The sequence below is a fragment of the Miniopterus natalensis genome, chromosome X (assembly GCF_054644295.1).
Source record: "Miniopterus natalensis isolate mMinNat1 chromosome X, mMinNat1.hap1, whole genome shotgun sequence".
In the NCBI taxonomy this organism is placed as follows: Eukaryota; Metazoa; Chordata; class Mammalia; order Chiroptera; family Miniopteridae; genus Miniopterus; species Miniopterus natalensis.
This window is the reverse complement of record NC_142103.1, coordinates 75511602-75530181: the sequence shown is the minus strand read 5'-3', so window position 1 is coordinate 75530181 and position 18580 is coordinate 75511602. Positions and strand designations below refer to the sequence as shown.

Genomic DNA, 18580 nt, shown 5'->3' with positions numbered 1-18580 from the left:
AGGTGTGTGGGTGACACAGCAGAGAAACTTTAGGGGGCAGGGAGGAGGAGCTATTTACCAGGCAGTATGGAAGAATTAAAATATCTAGCATCTGACATTGTTAAACTTTTTAAAAATATTTTTAAATTGACTTTTAGAGAGAGAGGGAGAGGGAGAGAGAGAGAAACATCAATGTGAGAGTGAAACATCCATCAGCTGCCTCCTGCACGCCCCCTATGGGAATCAAGCCTGCAACCTGGGCATGTGCTCTGACTGGGCATCAAAATGGCATCCTTTTGGTGCACACGATGATGCCTAAGCAAATGAGCCACACCAGCCAGGGCCATTGTTAAACATTTTAACAATTTCTATCGCCTACCTATTGGCTGACAGTCCGAACTGGTGGACAAAAGACCCCCCTCACCTGTCTCTCCCTCCCTGGGAGTCACTGATGCAATATTTACAGGGAAAGTGTGCAAAGACCATACCAGGCATTATGAGCATTAACAGATGCAAAATAAATATAGACAAGATACACTGTCCATGGAAGCATCCCTTTGCTTTTTCTCCAAAATAGACGTTTTGGACCTCACTGGGAAGGTATATGTGGGGTGATGGAGGAGGACTTTGGAGCTAGATATTTGGGTGCAAAGTTGCTAACACAGACCCACCCAGATTCCAGCCTCACCTGCCACATATGAAAAGGTTTGATATTCTAGGCTGTTTCTGCCATAGAGGATAGCGTGTGTCCCTACCACCACCAGTACCCCTACAAGGACTTCCTCATGCTAGGTGAGGACCCCCAATGCAGCTTCTCACAACTCTCCAGTGAGCCAACAATGTCTCCCTTCAGTCATCTCAGTCTCAGCACATTAAGTTCTGGGGCATGTTAGGCTGCCAGGATTGTGTGCTCGCTGCCCATTCTGTCCCTGGCCATCCACCGTGTCCCACCCTGCAGATGGCTTCAGGCTGCTCAGACCTCTCTTCTCAGGGCTGCTCTCACTCCTGCCCAGGCACATTTCTACATTTATTCCTGTGATGTGCTCCTGCCCTTCTACACCCTATCCCAGCCGAGCAGAGACCTTCCAGGGCACTTACTAAGCTAGCTGAAAGTGAACAGTGAGTGCTTCACTGGGTTCTCACCTGGGGCCAGATATCCACCCTCTGCATGTCCCCCTTGGCTGGGGGTGCTTTGATCTTTCCTACCCCTTCTGGCTGTTTCCTATCCATCTGACTTCCCTGTTCCCTATGACTGTTCTCTGTGCCTCTACGCTCCTACCTCTGGCTTTTCCTGCCCACTTTGGTCCCCTGACTTCTTCCAGTTTCCCCTGCTGGTTCTTGTTCCCTTTGTGTGGTCCCCATTGGACTCTTCCTTGGTCCCTCTGTTTACTTTTCCCTCTAAATGTCTTTTGTTCTTTCTGAGTGTCCCTTGGTCTCTTTCCTGATCCCCCTATTTATTGCTCTCTCTGATTATCCCTGGGTCTCTCTTAACTGTTCTGTGTTTCCTGTCTCTTCTCTCTGACTGATCCTTGGTGCCTCTGACTGTCCTGTGTTCCCTTTGACATTTGTCCCTCTAGCTAGTGATCCTTAGTCTGTGGCAACACTTTTCTGATTGTGCCCTAGTCCATCTGGCTGTTCCCTGGTCCTGATGAGCTTTTCTCATTTCTTCTAGTAGACACAGACTGACTGCCATTTGAGTCCTCTGACTACTCTCTAGTCTAGATTTTTTCCTGCTTCTTGGGCAGTTCTGGAATGCACTGCTAGTTCATTCTCACCTGATGCTGCTCTCTCTGGTCCATGGAACACACTTTGTGGAGTGCAGGTCTACTTGGCTCCTAACCTAGGCTCTTCACCATCGAAGTATACTACTTCTGTGTGCTCTGTGCTACGGCTGGATTCTGTACTTTCGCTTGCTGCATCACTTACATTATATCTGACTATTGGCTGAGTCTTCTGTTTCATGCTCAGGATGACCAACAGTCCCAGTTTGCCCAGGGCTTTCCATATTTTAGCACTAGAAGTTCCCCATCCCGGGAAATCCCTGTCACTCTACCCTGGGGAAATCTGGCTGATCCCCAGCCTCTCCCTAGATTCAGTAACTGTCCTTAGCTCAGTGCCCACTGCCTGGGGTCTGCTAACTAGCTTCAAGAACCGATACTATGCCTTCTGGGTGTTCTCTAGTCCCTCTATCAGTTGCCTAGTCAGTCAGGATGTTATCCAATATAAGACACTTTTTGGGGAGATTAATTCTCACTTGAGGATTTTCCCCCCATTGCTTTTCAGAGAGAGTGGGGGAGGGGAAGCGGGGGGGGTGGGGAGAGACATCGATGTGAGAAAGACATATCGACTATTTGCCTCCTGCACACAACCCGACCAGGGTCAGGGAGCAAACCCACAACCCAGGTATGTGCCTGGAATTGAGCCCATGGCCCTTCGGTGTGTAGGCTGGCATTCTAACCACAGAACCATACCAGCCAGAGCACAAGGCACACTTTTAATGGTCATGTCTCCCATTCTCCAGTCCTCTAGTTAGTCCCTGGGACATCTAGTGGACTCCCAGCACACCTTTGCTGTTCCCTCTGGCTGGTCCCATACCTCAGCAGCTGTTCCTTGTTCCATGTGGCCCCTAGTGCCTTTCTCTGTCTCTCCAACTGTCCTGTGGGTCTGTCCCTTCCCTGCCCCACCACCTGTTCTACAGCCTCAGCAGCTGTTCCCTGCCTCCTTTGGCTGCTACTCACCCCCACATTCATCTTTCCATTTCTTACTCCCTGGTGCCTCTGCATTTCCCATCCCCTTAGATTTTCCTCTAAACCCTGGTACCTCATGATGAAGTTGCTTGTCCTGCAGGCTCTTACCCAACTGACCCTTTTTGCTTTTTCCATTTAATTGAGTCTTCTGTTTCTTCATCCCTCTGGATTGTCCCTGCTCCCTATGGCTGCTATTTGGTTCCTCTACCTCCTGGTTCTTCCTCCTATTTTGAGGTCCCTGATTGCTCTTGGACCCTCTGGCTTTTCCTTGCTCCCCACTGTCACCACTTCTCCAGCCCTGACAACTGTTTCTTGGTCTCTCTGCTGCTCCCCGACCTCTGACCTGTGTTTCCCATTTCTTCTGTGTCTTCCATTGCACTCCCACCTGTCCCATAGGCCCCTTGCCTATCCTTCATCTCCAGTAAGTGCACCATGGTCCCTGCAGCTGTTCCCTGTGGCTATTCCTCATTCTTTTCTTTTACTGACTCCTTCTGCTTGTTTTCTAGTTTCAGCCACTACTTCCTGGTCCAATTGGTTGTTTCCCATTCCTGGGGACATTTTTATTGGTTCCTTAGTATATCTGCGCATTCCCTGCTCCCTAACATCTAAAGAAAAAAAAACAAGACCATAACACATAAATAAGTGAATAAATAGTATTCACCAGGGTCTTGATAATTTCCATCTCTTCTTGCAAAGGGGAAGAGATCTGTGAATGGGAAGGAAGACATGAGTGGAGAAATGTGCCTTGCAGAGCCCAGAATCATTTGTCTAGAATTTCCCACACATCAGCTGGGCAAGAGGTCACGTGCAGAAGTACTGGGGAGGAACACATTGCTGTGGCCCCAATCTGTGGGTCTGTGACTTATATGATGACAGAATAGAGCCTAGGCAAGGGCGATTTTCCACTGGGTAGAAGTGTGCTACTGCCAGGCAGCGATTGCTTACCTATTCAATGCCTCTATACCTTTGACTTAAAGTATAATGTCAGTGACTTGGGCAAAAAGATTTAAGTGTAGGAATTTCACCATAACAGTTTTAATCACAGCGGAAAACCTGAAACACTTTAAATGTACATGTAGTAGACTGGTTAAATTAATTATAGTTTATCCAAAAGACATAATGCTATGTATCATGTGTACATGAAGAAAAGCATTTATTGCCTAGAAAATTATGTTAAACAGCCAAGTTAAAAAGGAGGAAACCAAATACTATGATTCCTTTTCGAACTAGAGCTATATAATATATATGTATATGGTACGTATGCACACTCACAGCCCCACAATATACCCCATATGTGCACTCATGCACATACAAAGAAAAAAACGCCTGAAAAGAAATATAGTTATATGTAAACACTGGTTAATTTGGGGTAGTGCTGGAATTACAACTGTTTTATTTTCTTCTATTTGCTTACCTTCAATTTCAAATATTTTATTGTGAAATTATGAAATAAAATAAATTTTAAAAGTTTAATATTATCCTAATGACCACATGACCCTGAGCCCCTGTGACAATGAGCCTGTCCCATAGGTGACAGCATCCACAGGACAGTCTGAAAGAGGGAGCTGTCTGGTAGGGTCTGGCTCTCTCATGTCTTCCTCTGTTTACAGAATCTGCAGGGGAACTTTTAGTGGGACACTTGATCTGGGCTGCAGTGGGGTGTGAGGGTGAAGGACACATTCAGGAGACTGGCTTCCTATCCAGTTCTGTCATTCACAATCTGAGCCACTAGGGCAAGTCAAGTTCCTTCTCAGGCCATTTTGTTCATCTTTGAAAGGAGGAAGAACTAGAAGTGCTCTAGAGACTGTGGTCGTCCTACTACTCAAAGAAAAGGGATTTTTCTGCCTTAGATCAATTTAGAGGATAAATCTGCAAATCACCAGAGACCAGGGGGAAAGGAGGCTCTGGTGGGGATTGGCTGAGCATCTGCAAAGAGCCAGTGGAGAGTGAAGGGCCTATGCTGGGAGCCAGGATGTATCGTCTCCCTGGCTAAGGCTGGTGGTCGCCCCCACAGGGATGTGCCTGAAGACAACCTGCAGGGAGCTGCCCTGCCCCGCTCCCCCAGGTGTGGTGCTGATTCTCCTGTCCCACCATTCCTCCATCAGCTACATCACATTCTCCACTGGGTGTGGGACGTGAGCCACATGGTGCTTATGTGGCAGGAGGATAGTGATCTGTCTCAGGGACAGTGAGTCCAGAATCTGCTTCCCTGGTAACCCACCTGCCCCTCTGAGGTCCTGGTGATAGGTCAGGACTATCTCCTTACTGAATGAATTCCTATCCCTGTAGTCCTCTCCCTTCTCACCTCACACAACCTGCCATGTTCCTCTGCAGCCAGGACTGAGGTCCACTGGGGAGAGTTCTGGTTGGTTGGCATGTTCCTCCTGAGTCTCAGCCCTCAGGCTCTCCTGCTGACAACTCTGCTCTTCCCAGGAACCTAAGGCCAGGCGGGCACCTGTGGGCTCAACCAGAACAGCAGAGGCCTGAAGGAAGATCCTGCAGCCTTCACTATGGGGTCTGGTCCAGGGACTCCACAGAGACTCCAAGAAACTCTGGAAAGACAGTGTCCACATGGTCAGTCACTCCACATTCACCCCAGAAATACTTCCTGGCAGCACCAAGGGGTGGCTCACTGTGCTGGATACTGTGGAAGAGAAAAATTCAGTAAAATCAAGTATTAGCGTAGAATATGGGAAAAACTCATGAGATTTGTTGTAAAATAAATGAGGATTTGAATTCCAGCTCTGGGGAAGTCACTTTTGCCTGAGTTTCTTTATCTTAAGACAGGATAAAAATACCTGTCTCATGTGGCTGTTAGAGTTAAATGAAGTGATGCTTCTAAAGTACTTACTCCTACTTGACACCTGGGACACACTCCATTAATGTTAAATATTGCTATTATAACATGCCAGGCATATTTTATTAGGTACCTCATTTAATTTTCACACTCATCATGGGAATTATTATTATTCCCATTTACGATCAGATAGAGCCATTCAGAAATACTAAGAAATTTGCCCCAAATTCACTAAGATTGGGGAGATAACAGAGATTCAAACTCAGGTATGCCTGCCTCCAAAGTGCACTTTCTTAACTACTCTGCCATAAAGTATTTTATATAAGGCAGAGTCACAATAAACATTATTTCTGGCTCCTGCTGCCTTCAAAGTGCTTTGGCTGGGGAGTGACCATGTCACATGTGCATAAACCAACTTTCTGTATAATTCAGTGTACATTATGAGCAACTTATAGAGCCCACCTTCTTATGCAAAAGACAAAAACATAAACTAATCTCCTGCTCCCCTTCCCCCAATTCCTATCTGGGCCCCAAAAAACAACATGTCTGCACAGACTCTTAAATCACTAACTGACACTGTCTGACAAAACTGTGTCCCAAAGGTATCATCAACTAGTTCCATAGGCTCCTCAAATAATCACCAACACAGGCAACACACCTGCAATAGAAAATCAATGATGGATCTGCTTAAGGCCCCTTGGGGGTCAAACCTGACCACCTATAGAAACCTATAACTCACAGCCCATATATAGAATTAGTGACTCCCATAAAATCCTCAATAATAGACCTTCTGGTCCATCACTTATCAATTCACAGTCCTGCAATTACTGATGTCCACAAGTGCCAGTCAATGACTTCTATAGGTCTCCACAAACTGACTCCCAAAGACTGGTACTCCCAGGTGAATCCAACATTCACTACCTCAGTGTTTCAATCAATAACTCTCATGTACCCGTCAATGACTTCAGATGCTTACATCTCCAACTCTTATTAAACTTCAAGAATTCCTACAGAACTCCCAATCATTTATCCATAAATGTCTCAATTATTTTCCTTCAAGGTTTCCCCAAGACTGTCACTCACTGCCCCAATATGAATGACATCTATAGGCCCTGGATTATCTAATCCTATTGGACCCTAACTCATTGATCCTTCCTCACAGAAAGCAACCCAATTAAACTCTTAGATTTGTGGACAATTGATTTTATATAAGAATTTCAATACAACTCAATAGGGGAAAGAAAAGTCTATGACATTAAAAGCATAAGCAACAAAAGAAAAAATAGATAAATTGGACTTCACCACAATTAAAATATTTTTTAAATTTATCTTTATTGTTGAAAGTATTACAAATGTTCCTTTTCCCCCCATTGATCCCCATACCCTGCACCCCTCCCCCCAGGCCTTCACCACACTATTGTCTGTGTCCATGGGTTATGCATATATGCACATAAGTTCTTAGGTTAATCTCTCCCCACCCACCCACTCCTGCCTTCCCTCTGAGATTCCTCAGTCTGTTCTATGCTTCTATGTTTCTGGATCTATTTTGCTCATTAGATTCCACATGTATGTAAGTTCCTGTGATACTTGTCTTTCTCTGACTGGCTTATTTCACTTAGCATAATACTCTTCAGGTCCCACAACGCTGTCTCAAAGGGTAAGGGATCCTTATTTTTTCCAGCTGCATAATATTCCATGGTGTAAATGTCTGAGAAGATGCTTGATATGATTTCAATCTTCTTGAACTTCTAGAGACCTGTTTTGTGTCCTAACATGTGGTTTATCCTTGAGAATGTCCCATGTGCACTTGAGGAGAATGCTTATTCTGAAGCTTTGGGGTGAAATGTTCTGTAAATGTCAATGAAATCCATCTGATCTAGTGTCTCATTAAGAATCACTGTTTCCTTGTTGATTTTTTGTCTGGAAGATCTATCCAGTAAAGTGAGTGGGGTGTTAAAGTTCCCTACTGTGACTGTATTGCTCTCTATCTCTCCTTTAAAAGTCATCCATTCCTAGGAGTGCAATCACTGGGTCAAACGGCAGCTCCATTTCTAACTTTTTGAGGAACCTCCATACTGTTTTCCATAGTGGTTGCACCAGTCTGCATTCCCACCAGCAGTGTACTAGGGTTCCCCTTTCTCCACACCCTCGCCAGCACATGTCGTTTGTTGATTTGTTGATGGCAGCCATTCTGACAGGTGTGAAGTGATACCTCATTGTGGTTTTAATTTGCATCTCTCTGATGATTAGCGACGTTGAGCATTTTCTCATGTGTCTCTTGGCCATCCATATGTCCTCTTTGGAGAAGTGTCTATTTAAGTCCTTTGCCCATTTCCTAATTGGGTCATTTGTCTTCCTCTTGCTGAGTGCTATGAGTTTTTTGTACACTTTGGAAATTAGCCCCTTATCAGATACATCCTTGGCAAATATGTTTTCCCAGACCGTGGGGTTCCTTTTGAGGCTGTTTTCTTTTGCTGTGCAGAAGCTTTTTAGTTTGATGTAGTCCCATATGGTTATTTTTTCCTTTGTTTCTCTTGCCCTAGAAGATGTATCAGTGAAAAGTCCACTACGTGGGATGTCTGTGACTTTACTGCCTATGTATCCTAAGAATCCTGAAACATTCCTCAGAAAGAATATATGTACCCCGATTTTCATAGCAGTACAGTTTACAATAGCTAAGATCTGGAAACAGCCAAGTGCCCATCAGTAGATGAGTGGATAAAAAAGCTGTGGGACATTTACACCATGGAAGACTACGCAGCTGTAAAGAAGAAGAATCTCGTACCCTTTGGGACAGTATGGATGGACCTGGAGAATATTATGCTGAGTGAAATAACCCAGGCAGGGAAAGACAAATATCACGTGATCTCGCTTATACGTGGAATCTAAAGAACTTAATAAACTGATGAACAGAATAGATTCAATGACATGGAAGCATAGATGAGACTGATGAATGTCAGAGGGATGGAGGAAGATGAGTGGGTGGAGGGGGAGAGAGTAACCAAAGAAGTTATATGCATATATGCACAACCCAAGGACATGGAAAATAGTGGGGAGAGGGACTGGGGAGGGGGAAGGGACGAGGTGGAACAGGTCATTGGGGAGAAATAGGGACATCTGTAATATTTTAAACAAAAATAAAGTTAAAAAAAAGTCATCCAGAAGTTTTTTTTCAGCCTGTGTGAGTCTTTTGTTCTGAGGTGAGTCTCTTGTAAACAGCATATATTTGGGTCTTGTTTTCTTTTCTTTCTTTTTTAAAAAATTTATCCTTATTGTTCAAAGTATTACAGGTGTCCCATTTTCCCTCCCCCATTGACCTCTTCCACCTCGCTCCCACCCTCTCCCCAAGCCTTCACCCCATTATTGTCTGTGTCCATGGGTTATACATATATGCATATAACTTCTTTGGTTAACCTCTTTCCACCCTCATCTCCCTTCCCTCTTCCCTCGTCTCTCTGAGATACAACCATCTTCAATGGTTGCTTCAATGTCTCTGGGTCTATTTTGTCTGTCAGTTTCTTTTGTTCATTAGCTTCTTCTTAAAGAAGACCCTTCAACATTTCATGTAGTACTGGTTTGATGGTGATGAACTTCTTTAGCTTTTTCTTATCTGTGAAGCTCCTTATCTGACCTTCAATTCTAAATGACAGCTTTGCTGGGTAGAGTAATCTTGGTTGTAGGTTCTTGCTTTTCATCACTTTGAATATTTCTTGCCACCTTCTGGTCTGCAAAGTTTCAGTTGAGAAATCAGCTGACTGTGATATGGGTGCTCCCTTGTAGGTAACTAACTGCTTTCCCCTTGCTGCTTTTAAGATTCTCTCTTTGTCTTTAACCTTTGACATTTTAATTATGATGTGTCTTGGTGTGGACCTCTTTGGGTTCCTCTTGTTTGGGATTCTCTGTGCTTTCTGGACTTGTAAGTCTATTTCTTTCACCAGGTAGGGAAGTTTTCTGTCATTATTTTTTCAAATAAGTTTTCAATTTCTTGTTCTCTTTTTTCTTCTGGCACCCTCATAATGGAAATGTTGGGCACTTGAAGTCATCCCAGAGACTCCTTACACTATCTTCATATTTCTGCAGTTTTTTTGCTTCTTGATCTTCTGACTGGGTGTTTTTTGTTTCCTCACATTCCAAATTGTTGATTTGATTCTCGGTATTCTCTATTCTACTGTTGATTCCCTGTAAATTATTCTTCATTTCAGTTAGTAGCCTTCATTTCTGACTGGTTCTTTATTATGTCACTGGTGATCTCACTAGTTTTCTTACTAAGATCCTTGAGCATCCTTATAACCATTGTTTTGAACTCTGTATCCAGTAGCTTGCTTGGGTCCATTTCATTTAGTTCTTTTTCTGGAGATTTCTTCTGTTCTTTCATTTGTGACATATTTCTTTGCCTCCACATTTTGGTTGCTTCCAGGTGTTTGTTTCTATGTATTAGGTAGAGCTGCTAGGTCTCCTGGAATTGGTAGAGTGGCTTTGTGTAATAGGTGTCCTGTAGGGCCCAGAGGCTCAGTCTCTCCTGTCACCTGAGCTGGGCCTTCTAGGTAATTCCTGGTGTGTGTTGTGTGCACTGTCCTGTTGTAGTTGAGCCTTGGTTGCTATTGGTGTCACTGGGAGGAACTGACCCCCAGACCAATCAGCTGTGAGGACCAGCTGAAACTACAGCCAAAGAGCTGCTGTGCTGGAGACATCCCTATGGAGCAGGATTTACTTCAGTGGAGCTTTGGTGTTCACCAATGCGCCCCTTGAGTGTGTCACTCGTAGATGTGGTAGGGTTGTAGTCCAGCGTGTTCGAAGCTACCACCAGGTGCACTGTCTCTGGGGCCTCCTGGGAGGTACAAAGTAAGCCTCTGCCTGTGCCCTGCCCAGGGCCGCCCAGCATGAGCTACACAGCAATCAGCAGATGGCTGCTACTTGTGCTGGGCTTAAAGGTGTACAGGAGAAGCCATGCTATGATCCAATGCAGGCTGCTGCTAGTGCCAGGCCTGGGGCCACTTATAAAGCCATATGGGGCACACTGAGGCCAGATGCTGCTTGTTTGAGAGATTTTAGGAAGGTCCTAAGCATGAGGCTAAAGAGGCCACTTGCATAGGAAAGCCACTGGAAATGGCTTGGATGAGCTTGCAAATAGGGAAGGGTAGGGTCTCTGGGAATCACCAGAGCAGGGCAAAAGGTATGAGTCAGGTTGATGGAGATTCAGAGAAGGTGCCTGCCTGCCCACACTGTGGGGGGAGGGCTCATCAAAGGAGCAATGGCCTCTGCCAGCTCCTCAGTCTGTGAGAAAGCTGCCCCTCCAGCTCTGTCCCTGATTCCAGGCAAGTCAGTTCCTCCCTGGATGTCCCAGGTTCCTTTCAAGCTGCTGCCCAGCACTGGAGCTCAGAGGCAGTGCATCTGAGTAAGTCCATGCATGGGCCCTTTAAGAGGAGCTGCCTGGGACTCTAGCAGCCTCCAAGTCATTCAGCCTCAATCCCTGCTGGTTTTTACAGCCCAAAGTTGTGGGGACTTCTCTTCCCAGCACTGGAACCCTGGGCTGGGGGGCCTGATGTGGGGCTGGGACCTCTCACTCCTCTAGGAAACCTCCACCAACCGAGATATCCCCCCCGGTTTTAAACCACTGCACCTGGGTGTGGGACCATCGCCGCAGCTCAGTGTGCAGCCCAGATTCCACCTCGCACCTCCTCCCCTCCTACTGGTCTTGGTGTGCTTATTGTAGGACCTCTGTTCAGCTAGATTTCAGGAGGTTCTGAATGATGGTTGTTCTGTATTTTAGTTGTAATTTTGTGGTGGTTGTGGGAGGTGGCGGATACCGCATTTACCTACAACGCCACACCGTCTTCGAGTTTTGTTTTCTTATCTATTCATCTACTCCACGTCCTTTGATTGAAGCGTTTAATCCATTAATATTTAAGGTTATTATTGATCGATACTTATCTATTGTCATTTTATTAGTTTATGCCTATGTTTCATTCTCTCTATTTCAATTTCTTATTACAGCAGTACCTTTAACATTTCTTGCAATGCTGGTTTGGTGGTGATGAATTCCTTTAGCCATTTTTTGTCTGGGAAGCTCTTTATTTCACCATCTATTTTGAATGATAGCCTTGCTGGATAGAGTATTCTTGGTTCCAGATCCTTGTTTTGGATTACCTTGAATACTTCATGCCATTCCCTTCTGGCCTGTAGAGTTTCTTATGAGAAATCAGCTGACAGTCTTATGGGAGCTCCTTTGTAGGTAACATTGCTTTTCTCTTGGTGCCTTTAAGATTCTCTCTTTGTCTTGAATTCTTGGCTTTTAATTATGATGTGTCTGTCTGGGTGGGGGCCTCTTTGGGTTCTTGCTTGGGAATCTCTGTGCCTCCTGAACTTGTGTGACTTTTCCTTCACCAGGTTAGGGAAGTTTTCTGTCATTATTTCTTCAAACTTGTTCTCTAACCCTTGCTTGCTTTCTACATCTTCTGGCACTCCTATGATACAAATATTGTTCTGTTTCATGTTGTCCTACAGCTCCCTTAAACTGTCTTCCTGTCTTTAAATTTTTTCTTTTTGGCTCTCTGATTGAGTGATTTTTTTTCTACCCTGTCTTCTAATTTGCTGATCTGACCCTCAGCTCCTTCTAATCTGCTGTTTATTCCTTCCAATGTTTTTTTATTTCTACTGTGTCATTCTTAATTTCCATTTCTTTTCTCATGCTGTTGAGCATCCTTATGATCAGTATTCTGAACTGTATATCTGATAGATTGGTTTTCTCCATTTCATTTACCTCTTCTTCTGGAGAATTCTTTTGTTCTTTCATTTGGGTCTTTTTTTTTTTTTTTTTGTCTCCCCATTTTGTCTGCCTGTTTGGGTTTGTTTCTATGTATTAGGTAAATCTGCTAGGACTCCCAGTCTTTTGGATGGTTTCTGCTGCAGGCCAATGTCAGGCACTGTTTGTGACTGGCCTTGAGTACCCTGTTTGAAGTTTTGTGTACTCCACAGTTTGTCCCCTCTGCTGTGGCTGGGTATCTTTGGACAGGACCAAGATGTGCACTAAACTCTGGGTCCAGAAGCAAATCAGGCAAAAACTCAAAGCACTCAGAGGCCGTTTTTCAGTTTTTAATGAGACTTAGGCTGTAGAAACTCCACTGGGTAAGACGAGAGGTTTTCCAACAGGGTGGGGCAATTGCTCCAAGCCCCCCATGCAAAAGCTGCTTGGAAGGTAAGTGTCTGCCTGAGAAAGATGTCCTTTGCCATATGGGAGAATGACTCAGCACAGGAATCCAAATGGCTCCCCTCTGATCTCTATTCCCCAGCCAGCACCCCTGGATTTTCCTCACACAGCTCTTGCCCTCCCTCCACCAGAGACCAGGTGAGCAACTGCACATGAAATTTTGTGCATTGGCCCTTTAAGAATGTACCTGCATTTCCAGCTGTCTCTCCCTGGCAGACAGAAACCCTGTTGCTTTTCACAGCCAGATGTTATCTGGGCACCTTTCTCCACTCTGGTGCTCTGCGCTGGAAACCCAGCCTGGGATTTAGACCTCTGAATTCTCAGTGGAAATCCTGCACAGCTGAGATGTCCCTCTGAACCTTCAGCTGCTGATGTGGGAGCCCAGCCAGCCCTCTCATGCTTGCACGCTTCCCACTAGTCTCTATGCAGTCTCCTCATCAGGTCCTTGGTTATGAGCATGCTCTCCAGCTAGTCTTCAGTTGCAGTTGACTATTCAGGATTGTTTTTCTATATTTTAGTTGTAATTCCAATTTGGCCCTGAGAGAGTGTCAGTGTAACTTCCACTCAATCTGCTGCCATCTTGGAATCTCTCATAATTAAAATCTTTCATGCTACAAGGTCACCACCAGAAAAGTGAAAAGACACCCACAAAATGAAAAAATATATGCAAATCACATATCTGACAAGGGACTTGTATAAGGTGACATTAGTTGATAAAATTATATGTTTCAGGTGTACAGTTCTATAATACATCACCTGTATATTTTATTGTGTGTTCACCACCCAAGTCCAGTCTCCTTTTATCACTATTTATTCCCCCTTTACTCTCTACTACTGCTCCCCACCTTCCTTTCCCCTGATAATCACCATACTGTTGTCTGTTTTTTTCTTATTTGCTTAATCCCTTCACCTTTTTCATCCAGTGCCTCAACCCCAGGATTACAACATATGAATTTGGAGGGGACATAAACATTCAGTTCATTACACATATGAAAACATTACTGAAAAACACAGGTTTGGCTGCCTGCCCCAACAAAAGCCAAACTCATCAATCAGGTGCTGTTGCAAAAAGAAAGAGGCTTATTCAGGTGCCTCATCATCTGGGAGAATGGTGGACTCTTGCCTCTAAGACCATCTCCCCTTCCTGTTCAAGCCCACAGTTCTTATAGGAATAAGGAGAGGACAGCTTTTTTTTTTCTTTCTATCCAATAATCTTGCTAGCTTTTGGCACACTCGGGTCCTACCCATTCATCATTCTAGCTTTTGGTGACTCAGTGTAAGACCCCCTCCCCCCGCACCATCTTTTGGCCAATGGAGGAGACTCTCTGGCTTCAACTGACTGTTCCTGGTCTGGTAACAAAAAAATGCTCAACATCAGTAGTCATTAGGGAAATCAAAATCAAAACCACAATGAAATATCACTTCACACCCACTGGGTTGGCTAGAGTCAAAAAAGGGCAGACAATAACAAGTGTTGCTGAGGATGTGACAAATTGGAACCTTCATACATTGCTGATGGGATGTAAAATGGCTTGACCATTGTGAAAAACATTTGGCAGTTCTTTAAAATGTTAAACATAGAGATATCATATGATTTAGCAATTCCATTCCCAAGAGAAATGAAAACATATCCATACAAAAACCTGTACGCAAATGTTCACAGCAGCATTATTCATAGTAGCCAAAAAGTAGAAATAACCCAAATTCCAACTGGTGAATGGATAAACAAAATGTGACATATCAATAAAAAGGAATATTATTCAGTAAAAAAGAAGAAATGAATACTGATACATGCTACAGCCTGGGTAAATCTTGAAAACATTATACTAAGTGAAAGGAAACCCCACATATTGTATGATTCCATTTATATAAAAAGTCTAGAACAAGCAAATCTATAGAGACAGAAATTAAGTTAGTGGTTGCCTGCAGGTGTGAGTAAGGGTTGGGAATGAGAAATTAGTATGGTGTTTCCTTTTGGAGTTATGAAATGTTCTAAAATTAGATTGTGGTGGTGGCTGCACAACTCTATGAATATACTAAAAACCACTGAATTGTATAAGCTTTAAATGGGTGAAGTTTATGGTAGATGAATTATATCAACAAAGCTGTTAGAAAAAAAAATCATGTAGCTGGTAAATGCCCATGCACAATTTCAAACCTAGTATCTGGCAAAGGAAGGGACTCAATAAATGTTTATTGAATGAATAACCACTTTTCACTTTAAAGTTAGCAACAAGATAAGGATACCCTCTATCAAATATCACTCTAGCAAATGCAATAGGAGAAAATGAGGTAATCAGAATAAATATTTGAAAGGAAGATATAGTATCATTGTTAATTGGATGTGATATGATTATATCTAGGAAAACTAAGAGACTATATAAAGCAACTGTAATTCATATGAGAATTTGATAATTGGATTAGATGAAAGATAAAATACAAAAGAAAATGAAATGACAAAAATTAATAGATTATTTTCTATAGAAATAAAAAATACACTATTCACCATGATGACAAAAAATGTAAAATATATAAGAATGAATTTTTTTTTTTAAAGTGCTGGATCTGTAAGAAGAAAACTATAAAATATTATAGTTTTAATGGTTGTTTTTGAATCAAAATAAAGTGGTCTTAATATTCATGTCAGAATAAATGCTAAAGCATATTAAAGAAAACAACAACAAAAAGAACAGTGAGGGGATTGAACTATTGAATATTAAAAGTATTGCTAAAATCGATACAATATTTTTGAAGGGAGTAGATAAATATATCAGAAAAAGAAATAGAGTTCAAAAAAAGAACAACAAACATCTGGGAATTTATGTGACAAAAGTGACATTTAATTGAGTTAGAAAAGGCTATTCATTAAGTGATTGGTGTTGGCAAATTTTCCATCCAAATGGAAAATACAAATGTTCTTCCCATCTCATACTGCACACCAGAATAACTTCCAGTTGCATTAAAATTTAACTTTAAAAATTAAGGCCATAACATGTTAAATTTAAGGCATATATTTATTTGTTTAAACATGAAGTGGGGAGAACTCACTAAAAAGACAAGACACTCAGAACCCGTAAAAGATAAAAACATGTATCTAATCAGATGATTATTCTTTCTAATTATACGTGAAGACACCTTATAAAAATCAAGATATAAAGAGACAAAGGAAATATAATTACAAGAAATGACACAAAACTAATATGCACAAATTAGTAAGGAAAACAAGCCACCCAAATGAAAGAAGAGTAAAGGATATAAGAAAATTTTAATACATTTCAATGGCCAATAAAGAGGAAATTATGTTCAACCACTAATTGTCAGGAAAATGTACATCAAAATAAGCTAAATATCCTTGTGTTTGCCTCTCAGAATGGGAAAGATTTAAAAAGCACTGACATTCAGTGTGGGAGAAGATCTTGGAATGAGCCATTTTATTTTATTATTTTATTATATTTATCTTTATTGTTGAAAACGTTACAGATGCCCCCCCCCCCCAACGAGCCATTTTATATGTTGCTGGTGGGAGTTCCAGTTTTACAGTTTTAGAAAGTAATTTGGCAGTATGTATTGAACTTAAAAACATCCATTCTGGCACTTAGTAATCACTCCAATGAGTCACTGACTGTAATTGAGAAATTAATAACAAAAATTTCAACTTTTTGGGAAATAAAAATCTCATATCTAAATAACTAAGGGGTCAGAGAAAAAACCACAACAGAAATTAGAAAGCATTAGAAGTGAACCATAGTGAAAATGTTACAGATCAAAACTTGGGACATGGAGCTAAAATGTTCTCAGAGAACAAATCATGAAGTTAATGCTTATATTATAAAAGAAAATGATTGAATATTAATGAATAAACATTCAATTAAGAATTTAAAAATAACTAAAAAAAAAAAAAACCCACAGAAAAGAAATAATGAAATCAAGGGCAGAAAATAATGACACAGAAAAAAGAGATACAGGAGGACCAACAAAGTCAAAAGTAGGCTTTTGAAACAGCCCCATCTGAGACCCACTATCACTGACCCCATGAAACAGCATATCTGATTCCATAGGTCCCTCCATCAGTAGTTCCAAATAAATGCATCACTCTCCCTGTGGAACTCCATCATTCATATCACAGAATCCCCACAAACTCTCCACGATTCATGTAACAGACCACCTATTACTCTCCCAAAACTCTCATCACTCACCTTACTGAACTCCCATCGTTCATCCTACAGATCTCCATCACTTACCCTAACACCCTATGACTCACTGTACAAAACCCTCCATCATTTGCCCCACAAACCTCCATCACTAATCCCATTGAGCACCCATCATACCCTAGAGACCCTATCACTCACACCACAGTCCTCATTCCTTACTCCACTAACCCCTTATCACTCACCACATAGACCTCCATTACTTATCCCACAGATCCCATCACTTATCCCACACATCCACCTACCCCACAGACCCCATCAATGACCTCTAGGGATTCCCATCAGTGACCTCTGAGGACCCTCATTGTTCACCACACAGATATCTCATGGCTCACCGGATAGACCCCACATCACTAACCCCAAACCCCGTAATACTAACCCCACAGTTCCCCCGTCGCTCACACCACAAACTCTGCACTATTTACCCCTACAGACCTCCCCCATCACTCAACTCTCCGGATCACTCATCCCTCAGGCTATCCATTGCTCTCCCATTGATCACTCATCCCTCAGGCTATCCATTGCTTTCCCATTGACCCCGTCACTCACCCACAAACCCCTGCCAGTTACTTTGCATGCCTCATAAGTGACCCCAGAGAAGCCCCATCGCTCACCCTACGGAGTACTATCACTGAGCACGAAATCCATGTCATAACATCCTCATAATTATATGACTGTTCTACTGCCGCTAAGTCGCCGCCCCTCTTAAACTCAGGTTCAGAGCCCTAAGTGTTAAAAGTGCATTCGACGGACTCTTTCATCCTGAACATGCTCAGTGTGGCCTAGGAAGTGACAGTCAGCCTGCAATTACACTGGATGCGCTCACGACATCTTAGTGAGTGTGCGTGTGTGGGAAGAGAGGCGGGCTTTCAAACGTTCTTTGGTGACTTGTCAGGCAACTAACATGGCTGTCCCCTTGAGAGTATCTCTCTGAGAGTCGCCATCTTGGAAGGGTGGTCATTTCTGCCTCTGAGCGGGCGGTTCCCGGCCCGATCTCCCCCCCCACCCCACCCCCCGCCCCGTGGTACTTCCCGGTAACCAATGGGGCTGTGCCAACCGGGCTTCTCCCAGTGCACTGTCCCCAGCAGCCGGCTAGGCTCAGGCAGGGCGCAGTCTCTTTTCAGCACACAAGGGCTGGCACTCCGCTGTACCCTAGGGGCCCGCGGCTGCTAACTGGTAGCCAGCCCCCGCCCCCATCCCAACTGCAGATTCCTAAGAGCAGCCGGCCCAGAAATTGGTCCGGCCCTCGCCCGGGTCCCACTGCTCCGGGGGCTGAAAGGTCCCCTTTCGGCGCCGGTGGCTGGCGGACGCAGAGCCCGGGGCCCCGCTTCGTGCCCACCTGATGGCGCCTCTGTACACCCTTCGGCTGAGAGCATCCTCCAACTCCTTTGCTGTCACCGGCCTTGGGTCGTTGCCACCCGGGGAATAGTACGTGTCAGATTTAGGCCAGGAAGCGGAAGTCGCCGACAGCGGGAGTTTAACCACTCGGGGGTCGGGGAGCTGAGATGATGAAGCGCCAGACACCAAGTATCTGTGCAAGGAGTCACTGGGAGGTCTGTGACATCTGTGCTGGGGCATGTCTTCCAGTATCTAAAAACCGAATAAGCGACCTTTCTGGTTTCCTTGCATAAATATTAATGCT

At 43.6% G+C, this 18580-nt stretch overlaps 1 protein-coding gene across 1 annotated transcript in view; it reads right to left on the bottom strand.

Annotated features, from left to right (window-relative positions):
• ZNF41 (zinc finger protein 41) overlaps positions 1 to 18365 on the bottom strand; it is a 32814-nt gene extending 14449 nt beyond the window's left edge. The window contains exons 1-2 of the mRNA XM_016218393.2: positions 18278 to 18365; positions 5032 to 5370 (exon numbers count right to left, since the gene is read on the bottom strand). Coding sequence (XP_016073879.2) covers positions 5032 to 5103 — 72 coding nt within the window. The 5' untranslated portion in view covers positions 5104 to 5370; positions 18278 to 18365. The remainder of the gene's footprint in view (positions 1 to 5031; positions 5371 to 18277) is intronic.
• Positions 18366 to 18580: the final 215 nt, after the last annotated feature.